Raw genomic sequence first — 21,911 nt, 5'->3', positions numbered from 1 at the left:
ATTCTAGAACCATCTGTGTAGCAATTGCTAACTTCTGTGTCTTAGCATCCTCATGTGTAAAGTGAGGATAACAGTGCCTGCCTATCAGGACTGCTGCGAGCACCACTGAACCAATGTGTATGAAGTGCCCAGAGCACAAAGCCAGCGCTGAGTGTGGCTGCTATCACTGGAGCTCAGAGTGCCTGGCTCCAGGTTCTCGAGGGCCTCAGAAGGGACACCGCCCCAAGGAGGAAAGCATTTGCTGTGCTGCTCTTCTTTCAAGACGAGGACTCCACATTTTCACATCTTCTTTCATTTATTGAAAAAAATTTTAGAAAAATGGCAGTTAATAAAGGGCACAAACAAATCAACAGGAACATACTAGTGGAAAACAGAGAATATAAAACTAAAAATGTCACTGGCTTCTTTAATTGGTTAAGAGCACAAAATGTAATAGGCAGGTCTATTTTAACAAATTAAAAGGCTATTTTGTATTTTTTTTAAAATAAGTCTCCCCAAGTCAAATCTATATACACACCCACAAAAATGGCGTGTAAAGGAAAGCTGTCATACATAGAAATTGTATCCTGGATTGAAGGAAATAGCTGCTGAAGCAGGGATTAACACAAAGTTAGCAACAAGTTAACAATACCCAGGCCCCAAGACAAGGCCTGGCTCTACAGTCCAGAATGGCCTCAAACTCAACCCCCCTTCCTCAGCCTTCTACGGGCTGGCATTGTAAGTGAACACCATGCCCAGCAAGGTTAGCAGTTCCTAAGAACTAAGCGTTCAAACACTGCATGGCACAAAGCTTTACTAAATAAAGTACTTTTAAGTACAAAGGAAAAAGTATGCTTGGCTTTTACAAAAATGCTTCTTAAGGAAAACAACATCAACAAAAACCCTACTCAGCAGACCATGGAGGCTACAGCTAGCCATCAAAGATACAACTTTGCATATCTTGATAGGAAATTCTATTTAACCAGAATAGACTAAATAGGGGCTTTTTAAAACATTTCATACTTGACCAAGTTTAAGCTTTCTGTTTCTTCTCTACCCACCAGTAATTCGTCCGATCCAGCAGAAAGAGAGATTTTGGAATTGGCTATTTTATTTTTCTTTCTGTGGCGAGACTGTCATGGAGCCTGGAGATTTCAGGTTCATATGCATCCATGACTAGTGTCCCGCTGTGATCAAAGAACTTAGCAATGGACTTAGTGAACTCGGCTTCCCGCTGCTGCTTTGTCCTTCCACTGATGAAGGTCAACTTCAGGGTGTATTTATCATCAAACCTAAGCATCAGGACAAAAAGAACAAATCAAAAACCAAATAGACTTGAAAACTGAAGCGATCTTGGGTTAGAGAAGACAATAATGGAATAGTTAACACAAAAGAGGGCTATTTAAGGGGAAGGAAGGGGTCCAGCAGGAGGGTAGCAGAGAGGTGAGGGAGGAGGGCCAGTAAAAGCATACATATGAAAATGCCCCAGTAAAATGAACCACTTTATACGCTTTTTTTTTTTTTTTTGGTTTTTCAATACAGTGTTTCTCTGTATAGTTTTGGAGCCTATCTTGGCACTCATCTGGAGACCAGGCTGGCCTCGAACTCACAGAGATCCGAGGGCCTCTGCCTCCCGAGTGCTGGGATTAAAGGCGTGCGCCACCAACGCCCGGCCATTATACACTAACTTTAAAAATCAATTTCAAAATAAACAGGGACTCAAGCAGTAACATACCTCACCAAGTGTTTTTGAAAGGTGGGGATAAGCTTGGCACTGCCGATACAGGGGCTACCTCCCAACCTCACCCACAGAGAGAGAAAGACAGACCCCACTCCCAGGCATTCAAATTGCCTAATTATTATACTAATTGTGCCTAATTAAGGTACTAATTCTGATGCCTCCCTAGATATTCTGACATACCTTCCCTGGTATAAATTACTGAACCCTAATGAAGATGAGAATATGCTATCCAAGAAGAGTATTCCATGTGGAGGGACTAGAAAGTATGAAGGCCCTGAGGACATGTCTAGGATGTCTGAAGAGCAGAAAAGGAACAAGACGAACAAAGTGAAAGAGTATTGGTTGCAGGAAACAGGAGTGCGTTTGCACATGTATATGTAACACACAAAACACACACATACAGAATGCTAAGGTGTCTCTAAGAATTTAGCCTTTTTCCTGAACAGAGGACTAAGCTGATGTGATTTATGTTTGTACAAGATTGCTTGCTTTACCTGCTCTGCAGGCAATGACTACAAGCAGGGAGAGAAGCTTCAGGGGTCCATCATATGTGAGAAGTTGGTTACTGTGGAGCTGGCAAACGTCCCATCAGATTCATCGGATAGAGCTGGCATACTAGTGGAGCTCGGGAGTTCAAATGATCTGGACTTGTTAGGAATGAAACTGTCACTTAACCAGAGGGAAAACTGGGAAGAGTGGGCTGGATAACCGGGAAGGGGGTTAACTTTTAGACATGCTAACTTTGAGATGCCCATTATGATCCAGTATCAAACAGAAAGCAGGACATAGCTACAGTTCAGATAAAAGGTCTAGGATAAAAATGTAATTTAAATATTTTTATATAGATAGACAACATTTAAAGTCTTGAAAAGTTACATAAAGATTTCTTAAGTGTAAAGTAGTTCTAGGAATAAGTCCTAATTTCACTTCTAATGTAGAGAAAGGAAAAAAAGAAAAGATAGGAGATGAAGGAAAAGGCATCGATGTACTTAGAAACTTAGAAGAGCATGGTACCCCAGAAACTCATTTAAAAAAAAAGAACCAGCAGGAAACTGTAACCAACTGGCCAGATGCTGTTAACAGGCTGAGGGACGAAAGGTAAGATCTGTTCCAAGTGATAACAGGGGAGGAAGTAGTGACAGACAACTGGGAAAAAAGTATGGGGAGGGAGGGCTATTTTTTTAAGGCTAGGAGAAATTACAACCCGCTTCTTCTATGTCCAAAGGAATGATTCAGTAACAAGGAAAACATCAAGGAGAAGGAAGGAACAGAAAGGAGCATAAAGATGGAGGGATAGAAGCCTCTGACCACCTCTGCCTTCTCAGCAAAGACAAGAGGCAATGCCCAGGAGGTTTGGGGATAGACACCCAAACTTCTAAGTGAAGGAGGAGAAGAAAGGCAAAAAAAAGAGGTTGTCAGCTCCATGAACAGGGACAGAACAACAACCAGGGAAAAAGCAACCAATGATCGGAGAGTGGGATGCTCAGAGCAGAAATTAGTCAAGTAATAATGATAATAGACATGGAAATATATGCTGAACACACATTTAAAAACAAAGATCAGTGAAAGACAGTGAATAAAACAGAGCATTATTCTGCAATTATCATCTACCCAAACATATAAACCACTCAGACTCAAAAGGACATATATTTAGAGTATGCCATGAGCTGAGTTATCATCAGCAAAAGAGTTCTGCAATGAAGCACAGAAGTGGCAAAATGTGAAGTACAATTCAGAGTGGGTATGCTGGGAGGAGACTGAGGATGAGCAAGAAGCAGTGAATAGAGAAGGGGGTATCAAGCTCCACGGCACTATCAGGGTAACAAGAACTAAAAGACAAACATCAGCCACTACTTTTTCAGTATACAGAGGATATGTGTCTCCCAGTCACAGATAGGTTTCACTACAGGAGGAAAAACAGGAAATGTTCAGATGGAGAAGCTATGGGGGATTTTGTAGATGGCTGACAATAACCTGGTGGCAAATGAAGAGGTCAGAGCTACAGCTAAGTTTAGGTTCATTGCAGTCATTCAGGCAACATTTTTTTTCATTTATTTTTATTACTTATGTATGAGTGTTCTGTCTGCATGTATGCCTGCGTATTACTTGTGTGTCTGTTGTTCATGGAGGCCAAATGAAGGCAACTGGAATCCCTGGAGCTGGCTTGTGAGCCACCATGTGGATGCTGAGGATTAAAACCCAGGTTCTCCGGAAAGCAGCTGGTCTTTTAACCAGCAAGCCATCTCTTTAACTCCAATACAAAAAGATTTCTGACACACTTATACTATCTCAGACCTTAGGTGAGGCTTGAGGACACAGAGATAAATGACACAATCCCTGCCTGTGCTTGAGAACTATGAATTGTAAAGGAATTTTACACTGTGGGGAGTGGTATTGCAGGGTTTACAGTTTCCCAACAGACAAGCAGATTTATTGACCATGGACAACACTAGCAAGCAAAAATGTTCTTGGAATACCTAATTTAGATTAACATTAGCAAGAAAGTCTCTTCAGAGAGAGGGCAAACAATTTACCTTGGAGACAGAAAACTAATCAAGCCAGAAAGTCAGAAAGAGAGAGAGTCACTGGGCCACTAGAGAAGTTGGCAAATGGCAAATCCCACAATGCTGCTAGATTCTGAGAGGGGTATGAAGAAGGATGGAGATGCCACTGGGGGCAGATGAAGAAAACTCCACCTGCTGGACAAGTTTATACTAACTGCAGAAGAGCAACTCACAGAAGGCTTTTTATACCTGAGTTAAAGCCTGTGCAAAGTCTGAATATGGCAACTGACCATCTGTGAAACTTGCGCTGCCATGTCAGAGCACACGACCTGGCAGCTGTAGAGGACAGCAGAATCAGGCACTGTTACACTACTAAACCACTGTGAAGTGAGAGGGTAGCAGCAAGAAGCATGCGGTGTCTTCTGCTGCCAACAATATGGCAGCTGACAGAAGCTAGCAAGGAATGTGGAAAGTCAGTACTTTTATACACTTCTAGTGGGATTTAAAATGATGCACTGTCAATTCATCAAAGTAACCACATGATCCAGGAATTCCTCTTCGCTGAAACAGGTTAACAAAATATAGTATATCTGTGCAATGACTATCATTCAACCACAAAAAAGACTGAAGTGCTGATATATGCTACAACAGAGATGAACTCTGAAGATATGCTATGCTGTGCAACAGTGTCTTCTGGACATGGCAGGGCCATTGTACTCATGGACTCACAGTAGCTGTGGCTGCCCAGTCAAGATCTGTACAAAATCAAGCCAGTCAAGATTCCAGCATAGATCAAGAGCTTATGAGGTCCCACTACTAGCTGAGAGTAATAGATGGTGATGGCTGCTAGGGGAGACAGTCTGTTGTTTTCAGGCATGTGGCCTCATAGTTTGTCCATGCTCCAGTGGGTAACCCTACCAGCAGGCAGCACTAGTTAGATTCAGTGGATTTATGAAGACAATATGAAGTTGAGAAATGGACATGCAGAGGTGTCTGGAAGAAGTAGGGGAGCATATAATGAGTGGATATGATCAAAATATATACCTGTATGAAATTCTCAAAAACCAGACAAAATTTTAAAAGTTCGAAAGTAGGAAAAAAGGAAAACATTATGCTAAGTGAAAGAAACCATCATCCTCCCATTCACTTGAAATGTCCATAAAAGAGAAATTTATACAGGAGAGCAGAAGGGTGATTACTTGGGTTGCAAGAAATGGGGAAAATAGGAGATAATCACTGAAGGTACAGAGTTTTATTTTGAGGTGGAGAAAATGTTTTTATGACTGTAATAGGTACAACTATAAATACACTAGGGGTCATTGAATTAAACTTTACATGGGTGAATGGGATGGCAGGTGAATTTTCTCTCAATAAAGCTGTTAAGCAAATCACTCTCTCTCTCTCTCTCTCTCTCTCTCTCTCTCTCTCTCTCTCTCTCTCTCTCTCTCTCCACCACCACCACCACACAATAAAACAAGTTGGATGAAAATAATGAAATCAGTGTTGTTGGATTCTAGAATTATGCAACTCTGATTTAGCAGCCTAGTGAGAAGTAAAGGCTTCTCTAACTGTTGAGGCCAAAAAACAGGTAGAGGCCCTGCCAGGAGAAAGCAGAACTCAGTTGCGACATCAGAATGAAAGTCTGTTCCTCTTCTTCAAAGGCTATTCCACAAACTGCCAGAAAAGGGCTGGGGCTGATGTTACTTACCTTCAGTGTGAGTAATTACAATGTGATGGCCTGGACATGACAGAAAGTGTGTCATGTATTTTTAGTTAATGACTAAAAACTGAAATTTGTATGCAACTTGAGCTAGATGGAATTCGTACCCTACCACTCTGAGCTCAATCAATTTAACCTTTAGGCCCATGTTCTTATCTGTAAATATATTTTCGAAGGTTTAAATGAGGTAATGCATTTAGCATAATACCTGCAGTGATTTGAATGAGAATGCCCCATAGGCGCATATATTTGAACACTTGGTCCCCAGTTGGTGGCACTATTTGGAGAGGTCTAGGTGTGGTCTTTTTGGATAAAAAGTATGTGGCTGGGATGGGCTCTGAGGGTTTAAAGACTTGCACCACTTCTAGTTGGCTCTCTCTGCGTTGTGCTTGCAACTCAAGACATGAGCTATGAGCTGTGAGCTTATTTCTCCAGCCACCATGCATTCCTGTTGCCAAGCCTCCCTGCTGTGATGGTGATGGAAATAAACCCTTCCTTCTGTAAGTTGCCTTGGTCGTGGTGTTTTATCAAAGTAACAGAAAAGTAATGAATACCTAATACAATAAATGCTGAATGTGGATTTATTATAACTAATATTCCATCTTCCTAACAACTCTATGGAGTTATTTTTTTACCTCACTAAATTTCACTTTACATAATTTGCCAAAAGCCATGAATTAGAAACAAATTGACTAGAACATGGTCCCAGTTCTGGACACTAATGAACACCTGTGTGTGCCACCAAAGGACAGGAAGACAGGACTGTGGAGAGTGGTACCACTCCAGGGATTCTTGAACACATTCGAATGAAGCCAAAAGAGACAGTGCTAAATGGAAATAACTAACCGCGCATCTTTGATCTTTTAAAAAAGATTTATTTATTTTATGTGTATATGTGTACACCTGTGTGAGTTTATGTGTACAACAGGCATGTAGGAGACAGACAAACCAAAAAAGAAACAGAAGAGGACATTGGATCTCCTAGAACTCAAGTGACAGCTGGTTGCGAACCACTGTGTGGGTGCTAGAACTGAACCCAGGACCTCTATAAGAGCAGTAAGCACTCTTTTTTTTTTTTTGAGCAGTAAGCACTCTTAACCTCTGCGCCATTCCTCCAACCCAACCTCTAACCTGTTAACTGGCCACAAGGAAAAAGACAATCATTCCTGTTTTCCTCCAAAATATGTCCTGAGGGTATCTTCTATGATAAAGAAATCTCAGAACTGCAGTGGTAGGAAAAGCCTACTAGCTCATTCATCTCCCCATTTTACACAACAAGCACTATGATCAGCATAGAACAAATACAGACCAGGACACTGAGAATGATGACAACACCCCAGGGCAAACCCAATGCCAGGCATTAAGAATCTCTAAGAACCAAGGATGTCCATTACCTTTTGAGACTGGAGGACAGTTGCCAAATATCATCAGGATCCATTCCTGTAGGATCTTTTCTGTGGGCCACAAGAAAGATGCTCTTCTCCTTATATGAGGTGTAAATGGTCAAAATCCCCATCATCACAAAATAGGTTCAATAATGTTAAGGGGAAAATATAAAAATATGCAAACACAACAAAAGTAACAACAAATGACACACAAGAGCCACAAAAATTTTCTTGATAGTCTTAAGTTTTATCTTACTAATAAAGCACCGAAAATTTAAATATTTCCTTTAACCCTTGTACTAACGTACCTAGAAGAAACAAGGCTTTCTCTGGTTAGTTCTCTAGACACCTCAAAAAGGAGACAAAAGGTACAAGACAGACTTTCTCAACTTTTACACTGAAAGACAAGAGGTCTAAGAATGTGCTGTTACCTAGCTTCTCAAGACTTCATTATCACTTGTGCTTATTTCTCTATCTAAAAATGTATCAGAGGGCCAGGAGGTGGTGCACACCTTTAATTCCAGCACTTGGGAGGCAGAGGCAGGCTGATCTTAGAGAATTCGAGGCCACTCTGGTCTACAGAGTGAGTTCCAGGACTGTTATATAGAGAAACCCTGTCTTAAACAGAAATAGATTTGTCATGGGGTTTCTATATATAACCATGTACCACACAGTAGTTATTGACAGTGGTAGTCACTAGCACCATATATAAAACATGAACTTAGGATTGTGCTTTGCTTTAAACAAATATATCGTCAAAGTTGTCCTTTTGGAGACTGTGTAATAAAGTTGCTGTCATTGTCTTGAGAACGGTCTCTAGAACTTTCAGTATATTCATTTAGATTGCTTCCACAGTGAAAATTAACTAGGATAATTTATCTGATTACTGAAGAGTCAAAGGTTACTTATTGCCAAGTCCAGGAACCATCTATTTGTATAATACTATTTAATCGGGTGCATTATTAAGGTGGTTTGTTAATGGCCTCTGAAGTGGATTAACTTTATTTTTAAAATTATGCATATATGTGTGTGTCCATGTAAGGTATGTGCAAATGAGTGTGAGTACCTGTGGAAGCCAGAAGAGTGTGTCAGGTCCCCTAGACTGGAGTTTCAGATAGTTGTGAGCCACCTGACATGGGTTCTGGGAATCAAACTCCAGTCTACTGCAGGTTTAGCAAGTTCTCTTAACTACTGCACTATCACTATCTCTAGCTTTGTGAAGGTAGTCTGTAAGAGATATTTTTTAGTTAGTGCTAGAGTTCTACATACTAATGTGGATATATAATTTTTAAAATTTTACACTTATTTATTTGGGGAAATGTCTATGCATAAAAGTATGCCAAGGCACAGGTGTGGAAATGAGAGGACAACTTTCAGGCACCAGTTCTCTCACTCTGGGTTCCAGAGACTGAACTCACATCATCTATCTTGACAGCAAATGCCTTCACCTGAAGTGGCATCTCAATGGACCAAAGGAAAAAAAAAAAAAAGAAAAATCCATTATATATATTTTAAAGTTATATACAGAAAAACTAAGAGACAGGAGATGGGAATGGAGGGCCACAGAGAGATCATTCTATGAATACAAATAAATTTATAACTAATTATAGAAAAAATCTATGTTTATCATAAGGAGAGGCAAAATTTTCAACTTACAAAGGCATTTTGTAACTATGAATTAAATATGCATGCAAAAGACCACACTTGAAAGCACTATAGATTAATTAGCCTAGATTACCTTGGGTGCACTCAGAACATTTACATCAGCCTGTCAATTGGTCTACTGTGCAGTAACATGGAGAATATCTGATGCAATTATTGAGTATTATATTGAAAATGAAAACTACAATGTTGTTTGGATATTTTTCAAGGCCATTATAGAGAAATCTTAAGCTGAACTCTTTGAATTTGGGAACTCTCTATATTATGTAACAAATATACTATAAAAATCTCCCATCTGATTTTTTTCTTTTTCACTTGTACGTGTGGTATATGCCTATGTGTGCACATGTATGTATAGGTACACAGAGACATGGATGTGTGTTTGGAAGCAGGGGTCAACACTAGGTGTCACTCTCCACCTAGTTTTTTGAGGCAGGGTCTCTCATTGAACCAACCTGGAGCTCATGATTCAAATGGACTGGCTGGCCAGATGGCCCTGGGATCCCAGTCCCCATCTCCTCAGCACTGGGATTACAAGTCTATGCTGCTGTGTCCAGTTTTTAAGTGGGTAATGGGGTTCCAAGCTCAGGTCTTTGTGCTTGTATAGCAAATATTTTAACAAGTGGGCCACCTCCCCAGCCCTCTTGTTTCCAACTTTTCAATGATACAAGGCTTTGCCCTAGCTGGTGTGAAGCTCATGACCACCCTGCTTCACCCTGGGAGCGGGAATTACAAGTGTATGCTACCACACCCAGTGTCCCACTCATTCTGGCAATTCTGAATGGGTATTGCTTACATTTTCCCTCTTAGCACAAGGTCACAAACAACTTGCATTTTAAACCAATATTGTGTAGCACCAGAAGGAGTCCTCAATCTCACTGAAACATAGGCCAAATCCATACCTCATGCTCCCAGCTCTTCAGCTTCAAAGAAAAATAGGAAACAAATTCAAACTTCTAAAATCCAAAGCTTTTCTACTAATAGTCTGGAATAAATGGCTTAAAGCAACCCAGTCTAATGGGAAAAATCCACAAGTTAAAAGAGCTGGGTCTCACTAACATCATGCACTTTTGCTTTAGTTCTCCTTAAGTATATTTAAGTTAAAATAACCTTATTAAATACAGAATATCAATGATAAAGCATGAATTTACAGATACAACTTTTAATGTTAATTCTAACATCAGCAAAACCTAAAACCAAAGCTTTTATGGAAAGCAAAGATGATTTAACAGCAGATATTTTTTAATTGTTATTAAAAAGCAAATCTGAGCATTAAAAAAAAAAGGATATGATATGACACACAAAGCCAAAACTGGCTTGGACTCTGGAAAGGGGTGCATGTAATCCCAAATCAAAGCCACTATAGCAAAGAAGCAGGAGATGGTACAGATGGTGAGGCGACCGTCAATTAGACCAAAGTTTTCCACATACTTGTATTTTTCCAGAAGTACCTAGTGAGAAGTAGGATGAAAGTTAACATCGATGCATCCTTGCTGTGGCTTGCTTTTATGGATCCCCACTTAGTCATGCTATAAAGTGCAGGAATAAACAAATGTTCTCTTCAACTAGTATCTTACCACTCTAACCAAAGAGGCCCAAATCCCCCTTTAAAGGATCCCAGAGAAAAGGTGGGATTTTTGTTTGTTTGTTTGTGTGTGTGTGTGTGTGTGTCTTCCCGTCCCCCCCCCCCCAAATAAGTTTCTTTGTGTTGTCCTGGCTATCCTGGAACTAGCTCAGCGGACCAGGTTGGCCTCAAACTCACAAAGATCCACCTGCCTCTGTCTCCCAAGTGTGCCCAGCATTACCACATAGTTTTTAAATTCTCAACTTTTCTCATAGGACACACTAACATTTCCCCTTTTTTTTGCAAAGGGAACTCTATAGATTAACATTCTACCTTCTTCCCAAGCTTCTGTGCTCTAAGCTAATTAATCTCAAAACAATGAGTTACCAGTTTTCTTGACACTCCAACATTCATGTTAAAACATACTTCCTATTCATTCTGTGATAATTTTAGAAGCCCTTTTCTGGTTCAGTTTCTAACTTTGAGATCTGGGAGAAGACATGTCCACGGGCTAAAAACACATTCCTGTCTACCCTCGAAAAATGTACCTTTTTGGCGGAATCATCCAAAGAGTTTTTCACAGCTGATCCATCCCACTTATCAATTTTTACAGGCTTATCATCAATCTTCCACTGCAAAACAAACAGAAAAATTGTGCATCAAAAACCTTATAAAGTAGAACGAGCTTCTTTCATCAGCTCTCTAGTATGTGAACATCCTTCCATTCGTGTATTGTCATGGGCACTATAACAGGTGGGTTCTCATAAGGAGAGTGCAAGTTTCCAAGCAGAAAACCCAGTCCACAGCCTAGGACCAGAATGTGTGCATATGCTATGTCAACGCACATACCACATTTTACCACAGATGAGTGCAGAAAAAAGCTGCTTTTGTTCACCCTAACAGTCTGTAAGCACAAAAGTCAGCAAATGCAGATATAGGAATTTACAGACACTAACAGAGAGGGGAGGTCCTTAAAACACTGCTGTCTGCAAATAACTTGAATACTTTATTACCATTCTGTATCTTTAAGACGGCAAATACAGTATAGTCTGTTGAAAAAAATCAAATTTTCAATTATAAACTCAGTGTCCTAGTTTGCTTCCTGTTACTGTGATAAAATACTTTGACCAACAGTAACTTGGAGAGGAAATCAGGGACAGAATGTAGCTCAGAGACAGTGTTTGCCTAGCATATATCCAGGGTCTGGGTTGGCTCACTAACGGAATTTAATTCAAATTCATTTGGCTTGAGGATGGATTCTTTTACTGAAAGACAAAGGACATTTCTATCTTGTCAACTTTTTTTTACAAAGCTGTGATTCTACATACTAATATACAAATAAGAAAACCTGAAATCTGAAAAGAGGAAAATGTAAACTGAATGTTACGTGTGTATGTGTAAAATTAGTCTCTCTCTCTCTCTCTCTCTCTCTCTCTCTCTCTCTCTCTCTCTCTCTCTCTCTCTGTGTGTGTGTGTGTGTGTGTGTGTATGTGTGTGTGTGTGTCTGTGTGTCTGTGTGTCTGTGTGTGTGTGTGTGTGCCCCCTCAGGTCCCCTGGAGCTAGAGTTACAGGTGGTTGTGAGTCACTTGACATGGTGCTGGAACAGAACTTTGATTCTCTGCAAAAACAGCACAAACTCTTAAACCACAGCCATCTCTACAGACCCTAAATTAGATATACTTAAATCCCTTATAAATAAAATCTTTTCCCATCAGTGTCTTATAAAAACAAACTTTTTAATTACTCATTAAATTAGTATTTTGTAATATTGATTCTCACAAACTGTCAGTCTACTAATCAAACATACCTAATTTTTAAAATTACACATTGAACTAAGAATAACAGCGTTTTAAAAAATCCAAACAGATAGCTCATATGCATTCAGTCAAGTACATTCCATTTTAATAACCCCAAAGAATTTGTAGAGTTAAGCCTACAACAAGATTTGGATTATCTGTAAAATAATGAAGTCATTTAAAATTTTTTCTTTCCAAAAAAGAAAAGAACTTACTCTCATAGACCCCCACCTCAGACACACATCACTGAATATAGCACAGTCCAGAAATGAAACTCGGCTCTACAATCTCGTAGTAGTTTCCAGGGGTAAAGTGCAGAAACAGCATTAACATGCTGAATAAGCCCCGGTTCTAACTCCACTGCCTGGTGGAGAATCATCAGTAGGGAGGAACAGGAACTTTTCCAGTGAATTACACAAATCATGAGAAAGGTCCTAATTTGGTTTCTGAAGAGAAGGATGCATCATTCTACTTTGTATGCATGAAAAACCTTAGCCCTCTCTGCTATAGAACAGAAACATCTGGACAAGCAGTCCTTTTTTTTTTTTTTTTTTTTAATTTGATTTTTCGAGACAGGGTTTCTCTGTGGCTTTGGAGGCCGTCCTGGAACTAGCTCTTGTAGACCAGGCTGGTCTCGAACTCACATAGATCCGCCTGCCTCTGCCGCCCGAGTGCTGGGATTAAACGCATGCGCCACCATCGCCCAGCTGGACAAGCAGTCTTGAGGAACTCTCATGACACATATGTTTCTTTTTTCCTGATCCTCCTGACATCATTTCAATAGTCATAGTACTGACTTGATAATATTTAATAGTTTAATTGGATCCGATCATGACTCTGAGTTTATATTATAACCATGCAAGTTATTCATATTCATGAGTGAGTCATGGTAGTTACTAGAAATCACTTTTTTATCAACAGAGGAACAAGGCATACTTATCCTTGCTTGCACTTTGGAGGTCAGAAATACCTAGCTAACAAGTTCACAGAAAAAGGTTACTATTTTCATGAATACTCAAGATTCATTTCACTTAGGATTCTCCACTGCAGAAAATTCTACAAAGACATCTCACTGCAGGCATGGCATTGGTAATCCCACTTCTCAAGTGCTTAGGGAAGTTTTTAAAACATCTCCATATTGAAGAATGTATCAACAATATAGGAAGTCATTCTCTGAATTAACTGATTTGGAATTAAAGCCTCTGTTCCCCAAGCATCTTCTGGCAGTAAGGGGTTGGGATGGGTCAACAAAGGAAAACATTCTTGGTCATTAGGGTAAGCAAACACACGGTCCTGAATATAACACGTAGCAGGTTCACTTTCTTCCCATTCTCTTACTTACTTTAGTAACAGTGAAGGCAGATGTTATGTGGTGATATGAAGACTGCAGTGGACTGCTTCACAGAGTTCCTTAGCCTGACTCAAAGGATTCCTCACCTCACTATGGTAAAATGAACCCGGGGGTGACATCATCAATGTATCAGTGGAAGGACCCCACTCTGATTTAGAAAAAAAACAAAAATTTTCTCTCCCTTCTTTTTGTCTGTTCCAGTTCAGAAAGCAGGATAGTTAGTAGTAGAAACAAGGCGCGCGACTAAGGAACCATAACCTAGAAGGAATGCTTACAAGGCTAAAGGTAAAAAACTTGATTTGGAGCAGGAAATGGGTGAGATTTTAAGTGTGTGAATATCAACTAACATTAGGTGTTTTAAGGGGTTTTCTTGGCTCCGTTCTGAAAATTGTCTCAGGCAAATCTGCAGATGATCTTGAAGGTAACACCAGAAACATGTATAATCTATAATTCTATAGTACTATTATTAATATATAAATTAGATGGGGCCTTTTTAAAGTGCAGAACCTAATACCCAACAAAGCACAATGAACAGTCCACCTGTGGAGTGGGACTGGACAGACTTAATAACCAGCTAGTCAAAAGTAACACCGCAGAGTAGACAGGTAACCACTTATCAGAATTAGGGTTTAGATGACTTCTCGGAACCATCATGTCACTCCCCAAGAGAAGAAACACGGGAGGAAAAAGGGTAATATTCCTTTGTGTATGCTGGGTTTGAGGTGTTTAAGCTCTACAGTTATATTTCACCCCTGACTCCAGATTTTTCTAACCTATAATAAGGAAATGACAGAAACTGATACTCAGAAGCTGAGCTGACCACTTAAGTATCTGTCTACCATCAATTTCCATCTATACACATTTAGCAAGAGTAACAAGTGCAAAAATAAAGGGGAAACTGTTAATTTGGGAAGAAAATGATGTGTACCTTGAGAATGAGTTACTTAATTTAGATGCAATTCGAAAACCCATGGTATCACTGAGATAAGATTACAGTACTTAGCAGCACACTGAACCTTCAATTTCAATCTTTTTTTGAGGGCCAAAAAAATACTATAATGGAAATTACTGGTGTATGAGTGCTTATTAGTGGTTGTATTTATGAGTTAGTTGGAGGTTAGAAATTACCATGTGTCAATTAAATTATGAACATGCATATTAGTGGCAATTCCAGGGAAGCTGATTAAAAATTTTCCCCCCACTGCCTTCTCTGTGGTCCCAAACTATATAGGAGCCTGGCCCCATGACTCAGGAAGCCTATACTATTGAAGTTCTGTGGGCACAGCTTCAGTTCATGGGGGAATCTATGGCTTAAACATCCCACAACTAATGCCAATACATCTGAGCTCTAAGGCTGAAAATGGCTCACAGTGAAACTTCTGGGATTAAGGGGTAAAATGGGGAGACTGGGGCTATAGTTCAGCTGGTAGAGGGTTTGCCTGGCATGCAGGAAGCCTAGGTTCAATCCCTAGCACATAAACCAGTGTGCCTGCCTGTAATCACAGCACTTGGGAGGTGCAGGCTAGCTATGACAGTTCAAAGTCATCCTCGGGTACATAGGAGCTGGAGGCTAGCCTAAAATACATGAGACCCTGCCTAAAAAACAACAAAGTTAGGTATATACCTTCAGTCCCAGTGCTCCAGAAGGCATGGGGACACACATCTCTTTTGAGTTCAAGGACAGGCTAGAATTCCAGACCAACTAGCACTACATAGTGAGACTGTCTCAAAAAAACAAACACAAAACAACAACCCCAAGAAACAGAAAGATGTGAGATGTCTATGGAGGTGGCAGATCATGCATTTAAAAACTACAGGCAACCAGTTTAGAAGCTGCAACTGCATTACAAATGTCTTTCTTATTCCTTGTGGTAATGTAAAGTGGCATCCCCAATGTGCAATATAGTTTTGATAATTCCTCAAAGTTGAATGCAGCGCCAAGGTGTCAGAATACAGTCCAGTGTGAAAAGATTTCTGAGTGCTTGTAAGAAAACAAGACGTGAGTCTGTGACCTCAGTTTCTTCAGAACAAGGAATTGTTTTTAGAATGTTTTCATGCTCCTTCCAAGTGTAGCAGATAGGAGTGAGATTTGATTACTTCAGCTGTATTAGTTATATGCCTCTATGGAAAAACATGGTTTTGCCACGTAAGGTGGTCCTTGTGGTTGTATACTCAGGTGATTCGGGGTAATAACTGTCTATGTTCTGACTAAAGTTGGCTATTGTGTGAGACTTTGGTGCGCTTCATTTTTAGGTCCCATTCTCCCAGGTTCACATTGCCAACTAAAGTGGTAAACAACAGGGAACCTGTAATCCTAGCACTCAGCAGGCTGAAGCAAGTCAATCACCAGTTCCAGGCCAGCCTGGGCTATAGAGGTCACATTTCAAAAATTAGTCAATTAAAATATCAACAGTTACTATATGATCCTAGTGATTCCACTCCCAGGCAATGTCCACCCAGTGGATAAATGTACTTATAGCAGGTATCACAGAGCCAAAAGGTGCACGATTCCAATATTAACTGACAAATGGAAAAATAAAATGTGGTGTCAGTATCTGTCAGAGGAAGTGGTTCAGTGGGTAAAGCACTGGTCACACGAGGGTGAAGACTGGTTTGGAACCCATAGGCCACATGATCTTGTGAAACTGGATGCAGCGGTGAAGTTTTAAATACCCATGCACCTGTGGTGGGGAGGGAGGTGGAAACAGAAGGTGAGGACTGACACCCGAGTCTGTCCCCTACATCCACACATGTGCCACAGTACACACACACACACACACACACACACACACACACACACACACAGAAATTTTAAAAGTTTATCAGTGCTGATGAATATATTTAGGTCATATAAAAATGAAGTTTGATACATGCTATAAAACATGTGAATTTTGAAAACATGTTAAACGAAAGACACTAGTTGCAATAGGTCATCAATGTTGTAGTTTGAAAGAAAATAGTCCCCAAAGGGAGTGATACTACTATTAGGAGGAGTGACCTTGTTGAAGTAGGTGTGGTCTCACTGGAGGAAGTATGTCACTGAGGAGGGTTAGGGTTAGGGTTAGGGTTAGGGCTTTAAGGTCTCATATATGCTCAAGCCATGCCCAGTATGACAGTTCATTTCCTGTTGTTTACAGGATGTAGGACTCTCAGTTACTTCTCCAGCACCACGTCTGCTTGCACAGTGCCATGTCCCACCATAATGATAATGGACTGAACCTCTGAAATGTAAGCGAGTCACCCCAATTAAATGTTTTCTTTTATAAGAGTTTTCCATGGAAATAGTGTCTCTTCACAGCAATGAAAGTCCCAACCTAAGATGTGTATAATTTCATTTATATAAAATGTCCAAACCCAGACAGAAACTGGATTTGTGATGGTTGGGGGCTTAGCTTAGTGGCATAGTCTTGTTTCATGCATGAGACTCTCTTTTTGGGCCTCCTCACTGAAAAAGACTTTCTTTGATGGCCTGCAGTTAGGAAGAGGGACTAGGGTATGGTTGTTAATGGGTATGGAGCTTTGGGGGGACTTATAAAAAATTTCTGAAATTATCTACTAATGACCTTCTGATTATATCTAAAAACCACTGGACTGTATAATCTATGTATTATATATTCATTTAAAAAACTTACTTTCCAAATGTACAGGTAACAAAAAGTATGTGAAAACACAAATATTCAGGCCTCAATACTACAAAATCTTGTTCTAATCTGGGAGGTACAGAAATCTGTCGTTTTAAACTAAAACCTAAGGGAATCTGATACTGACAGTTTTCACATCATATACTAAAAATATTTATCCAAGGAAGTCAAAATCCTGAGAGGTTTTGTGCACTCACAAACTGTTATCAGCTCCACTTCACAGGTGTAGAAACTGAGTCACAGAGGGTTGTTAACTGGCCCAGGGAGGGCCATAATTCAAAACTAAGGGCTAGCGAAGCTGGCTCTAGGGCTATGTTCTCAGTAACCAAGATATAGAAGCTGTGTTCTAAGGTTAAGCTGAGAATCCAACCATGAGACAGACTCCAGGTTATGAGATTAAAAGGGTTTGGATAACAGTTTACAAAAAAAAGAAAAAAATAAGTAGCATGCCAATTTTTAATAGCCCCAAAAGGAAATAGCTATTCTTCCTAGCTGCCATACAGAAAAAAGAGCACTGACAGATGTGGGGCAAAAACAATTAGTGCAGTCACTTCAAGAGGGAAGATTAGATATGCACTCTTATTTTTAAATCAGGAAACAGGTGCCATTTTGTTCTTAAAGTCCGTTTCAGAGGAGCAGAACCCCCCCCCCCCAGCAGTGGAGAGAAACCGAGAAGCACATTCATACACCTTGATTGCATTTCTTCATGGCAAGTGAAATGACAGGTATGGAAATAAAAACCTCCCTCCCCTAAAGGGAGGAAAGAAAAAAGAAAAGAAATCAAATCGAAGAGGGTATATTAAAGGCACCATCCTCATGTGAACACACCCCACGCTCTCACTTCCTCAGAACAAATCTGTGTCCACTCAGGACACGCCCCAGATTCTCCACCTCAGCAGTCAGTGTTTCTCATACACTTTGAGTAGCATCCTCTACAGCTCTTTCTAAGACTGGGGGGCATTTTTCTGGGCTAAATTCAGGGCTGTGAGCACTGGCTCTGTGATGATCACTATAGAGAAACCCTCACAGGCAACTGGAAAAATACAAACCAGTAGAACTAAGTCACCTCCCAAGGCGCACTAGGTGCTTTTGGAATTTAGAAAGGGAACAAGTCAATTTAAGTAGAAAGGCAGCTTTCCAGGACAAAGGATCTTAAACCACTCTTGACTATTTTCCCACTTCTGCCTCTCATTTCTTCCAAGTTGGGGGTGGGAAAGGTATGCTGAACATGAGTGTAATCTCACCATTAGGCAGGCTAAGGCAGAACAACCCTAACTCTCAAGACCAACCTGGGTTACACAGTGATGCCCTGTTTTAACAAAACAAATCATCTTCCAAATGTTCCTCTGTGAGGATGCTTTACCTCTTTCTGATACCCCAGTTGGGGATTTCATCATCTCACCATTCAGTTTTTACACAAGCCTTTAAAAATGAATTTTACCTGTATTGTATAATTTATTCTTTACAACAAGCCTATAGTGAGAATACCTAAAATATTTATTGTGCTAAAGAAATTCAAGTTCAATAATGAATAATCATCCAAGGGTTTTTGGTATGCTACACTAGAACTTACCCTTTTTTAAAATTTTTATTTATTTTTTATTTTATTTTATTTTATTTTATTTTGAGGCAGGGTTTCTCTGTGTAGCTTTGGAACCTGTCCTGGAACTAGCTCTTGTAAACCAGGTTGGTCTCAAACTCACAGAGATCGACCTGCCTCTGCCTCCTGAGTGCTGGGATTAAAAGGATGCACCACCACCACCCAGCAAACTTACCCTTCTTCTATGAAATGCTGAACACTAGTCTACGGCCTTATTATGTGTCTAATTCTATGAAAAGTCACTTTATATAGTCTCAAAAGCCTTTACATCCCACTCCCACTTAAGTGACACCTCTTCAGTCTAACTCTACTGTCACTGAGTTTACTCAGAGAACCTCCTAGTAAGCCTACTAAGAAATGTCAATTACCATCATATTCTACACATCTTTCCTCAAGAAAAGCTTAAGGACCAGAGAGATGGCCAAGCCTCAAGGGATCCCTGGGTCCCACATAGTAGGAGAGAACTGATTCTCAAAAGTTGTTCTCTGACCTCCACACCATGTGCCCAAACACACACACACCCCAAAATATATCAAATGCAATAAATAACTTTCTTACTTGATATGTTCTTCTCATTCTCAACTCTACTCAGACATGAAGCTTTTCATCCCCGAGTTCTTACTTGTAGTGATCAGATCTCAAGAACCATTCTCTCATTTGAATTTCTGCAAAAAGTATCTTTTGAATACATCATGTGTTTCCTTAAATACACTTATTTTGAATATTCCACTTCCTCTTTGGCTAGTCTGAGTACTCTGATAACAGGAACTTGGTATTTCCCTTCATCACTATAAGTATACTTCAGAGTGCTGAGGTTGATAGGTTGTCTTGATTCTGCACCCAAGCCCTGTCATATAGTTGCCAGAGACTCTCACTCAACATTTCAGAAGAAGAATGGGAAAGGTACTAAGGTTAAGTAACTTGACAGTCTTCATACTTTATTCCAGTAGCAGAGATACTTAAAGCCAAATTATCCTAACACAATGAAGCCAGATACTACAGTCAGTTCTCTATATACATATTGCACAGGCAAGGCCCAACCAACCATGTATAGACAGTATTAAAAAAAAAAAAAAAAAAAGGAAAAACAAAAACAAAACCCAAAAAACCTCTTTATTGTCCTGAATCACAGATATTTTTGTCACAGTCTGACAACTGTCTGCATAGCATTTACTTTGCAGCAAGTATGCCAAATAGTCTAACGGTGATTTAAAGTATACTGGAGGCTATGTAGCTCATACACAAATATCATATCATTTTATGAACGATCTGAGCATCCTCGGATATCAAAAATCTGCAGTGAATCCTGACACAGACACCAAAGAGCAATGTGGTTAGTAATCTCTGCCTTAGCAGAATGTCCACGTGTATGTTTTGCTGGTGATAATCCAGGCAGAGGTGAGGGGGGGGGGGGGGGGAGGGGGGGAGTCACCTTGGGAAGGCTCAGCACAAGCTGTGAGATGCACACCTAATAGAAAGTGTGAATTTTAACACAGAGTGCCAACCAAGTCCCAGAACACATTTCTATTTCTTAGGAAGTATTAAGACTGAGAGAGTAGTCAGAAGACAGAGGCAGGAGGTTCAGAGGCCAGCTTAGCTACATAGCAAGACCCTATCTCAAAAAAAAAAAAAAAAAAGAAAGAAAGAAAGAAAGGAAGAAAGAAAGGAAGAAAGAAACCAAGCAGAACTTGGGATGTGGGGAGGTGGAGCACTTGCAATACTATGTATGAAGATATGCAAATCCTAGGTTGGAAGCCCTCAACATGATCAGGTATTCATTTCTTAAGCACTAGTCATCTGTTTGGCACAGAAGAGTCAGAAAGGTTTTCAATTAAAATGTTTGAAGAAAAATGGTTTAGTATATTAAAGCACCAGGCTCCACACTTAACCACATCAGCCTGGAACAAGAACACTGGAAGGGGGCCATAAGATATATCCAGGCTAAATCCTTCATTTTGCAGATGAGTAACAGACATGGGGAGAACAGGTATATTTTAGACCACATAGCTAAAGGCAGATAATACTAGCACTGTTTTACACATAACTGTTTCTTCCAAGATGCTGTGCAAAGGGCAAGAAAGTCAGTCCAGGAACAGCAGACCCCCCAACCTCACCCCACTTCCTTTAAGCCCTTATGGATAAGGATGTAGTATTTTTCTAATAATTGGGTAGGCAGAGTGGAAAAGCAGCTAGCTGGTACAGACAGCAGGGGACAAGCAGGGGTAAAGAGAAAGGCAGGGAACACAAAAGGGATAAAATATCTTAAGGCTTCCTGCCAGCCTAACAAGTGAAGTCAACATAGGGGTATTTCACTATTTAATGTACCATGAAAAAAAAATCGCCTAAAAACTTTAGTGAGTAAAAGGCCAAGGAACTCTTTGAACTCTGTAGCAACACACGAGGGCGACAGTGAAAGTTTGGGGAACATCGACTTCGAGTAGACTCGTTTAATTTCTTGGGGAGATCAGTTTTCCGCGTTGGTGAAATGGACACTTTCAAGAGTGGCCCTCAAAGCACAACAGAAACACGATCATTACAGTGAACTACAGCCATAACTTTAAGAAGCTGCGTTGGCGGCCAGTGTTAGGGACCAGCACTCTTGCGAAGAAGTAACCTAAAGAGACTTGGATTTCAATGTGTAAAGAGGGCAGACTACAAGCGTGCGTTGGTGGACTACAGAGGAGCGCTCCTCAAGAAGCCGCAGAAAACGGGGGCGGGGATGGGACGGTGGGATCATCACCTCCTGGGCATCCCCAGGGCTCTAGACCGTCCCCAGGACTCAGATCCTCACCTTATCCAACAAACCACTGCGGCTGCTGCTTGTCCCGCAGCTGGGGCCGCCGCCAGCCCCACTACTGCCTCCACCACCGCCGCTTCTCCCGCCTTGCGACGCCGTCGCCGCCATCTTGTCTCCCTCAGTGTCTCCCTCCCTTACGACTTGTCCAAAGGTGATTGGCTTACACCTGTC

General features: G+C 40.5%; 1 protein-coding gene across 1 annotated transcript; it reads right to left on the bottom strand.

Moving 5' to 3' along the window:
- Nucleotides 1-276: 276 nt before the first annotated feature.
- On the bottom strand, nt 277-21,848 carry Spcs2 (signal peptidase complex subunit 2). Its single transcript, XM_027407763.1, has 5 exons — nt 21,735-21,848; nt 11,104-11,187; nt 10,282-10,442; nt 7,339-7,473; nt 277-1,271 (listed from the first exon to the last, which is right to left on the bottom strand). Exons 1-5 carry the CDS (start codon nt 21,846-21,848, stop codon nt 1,085-1,087), a joined length of 681 nt encoding a protein of 226 aa, XP_027263564.1. The 3' UTR covers nt 277-1,084.
- Nucleotides 21,849-21,911: the final 63 nt, after the last annotated feature.

This window comes from Cricetulus griseus, chromosome 3 (genome assembly GCF_003668045.3).
Source record: "Cricetulus griseus strain 17A/GY chromosome 3, alternate assembly CriGri-PICRH-1.0, whole genome shotgun sequence".
Taxonomy (NCBI): domain Eukaryota; kingdom Metazoa; phylum Chordata; class Mammalia; order Rodentia; family Cricetidae; genus Cricetulus; species Cricetulus griseus.
This window is presented reverse-complemented; position numbering and strand designations above follow the sequence as displayed.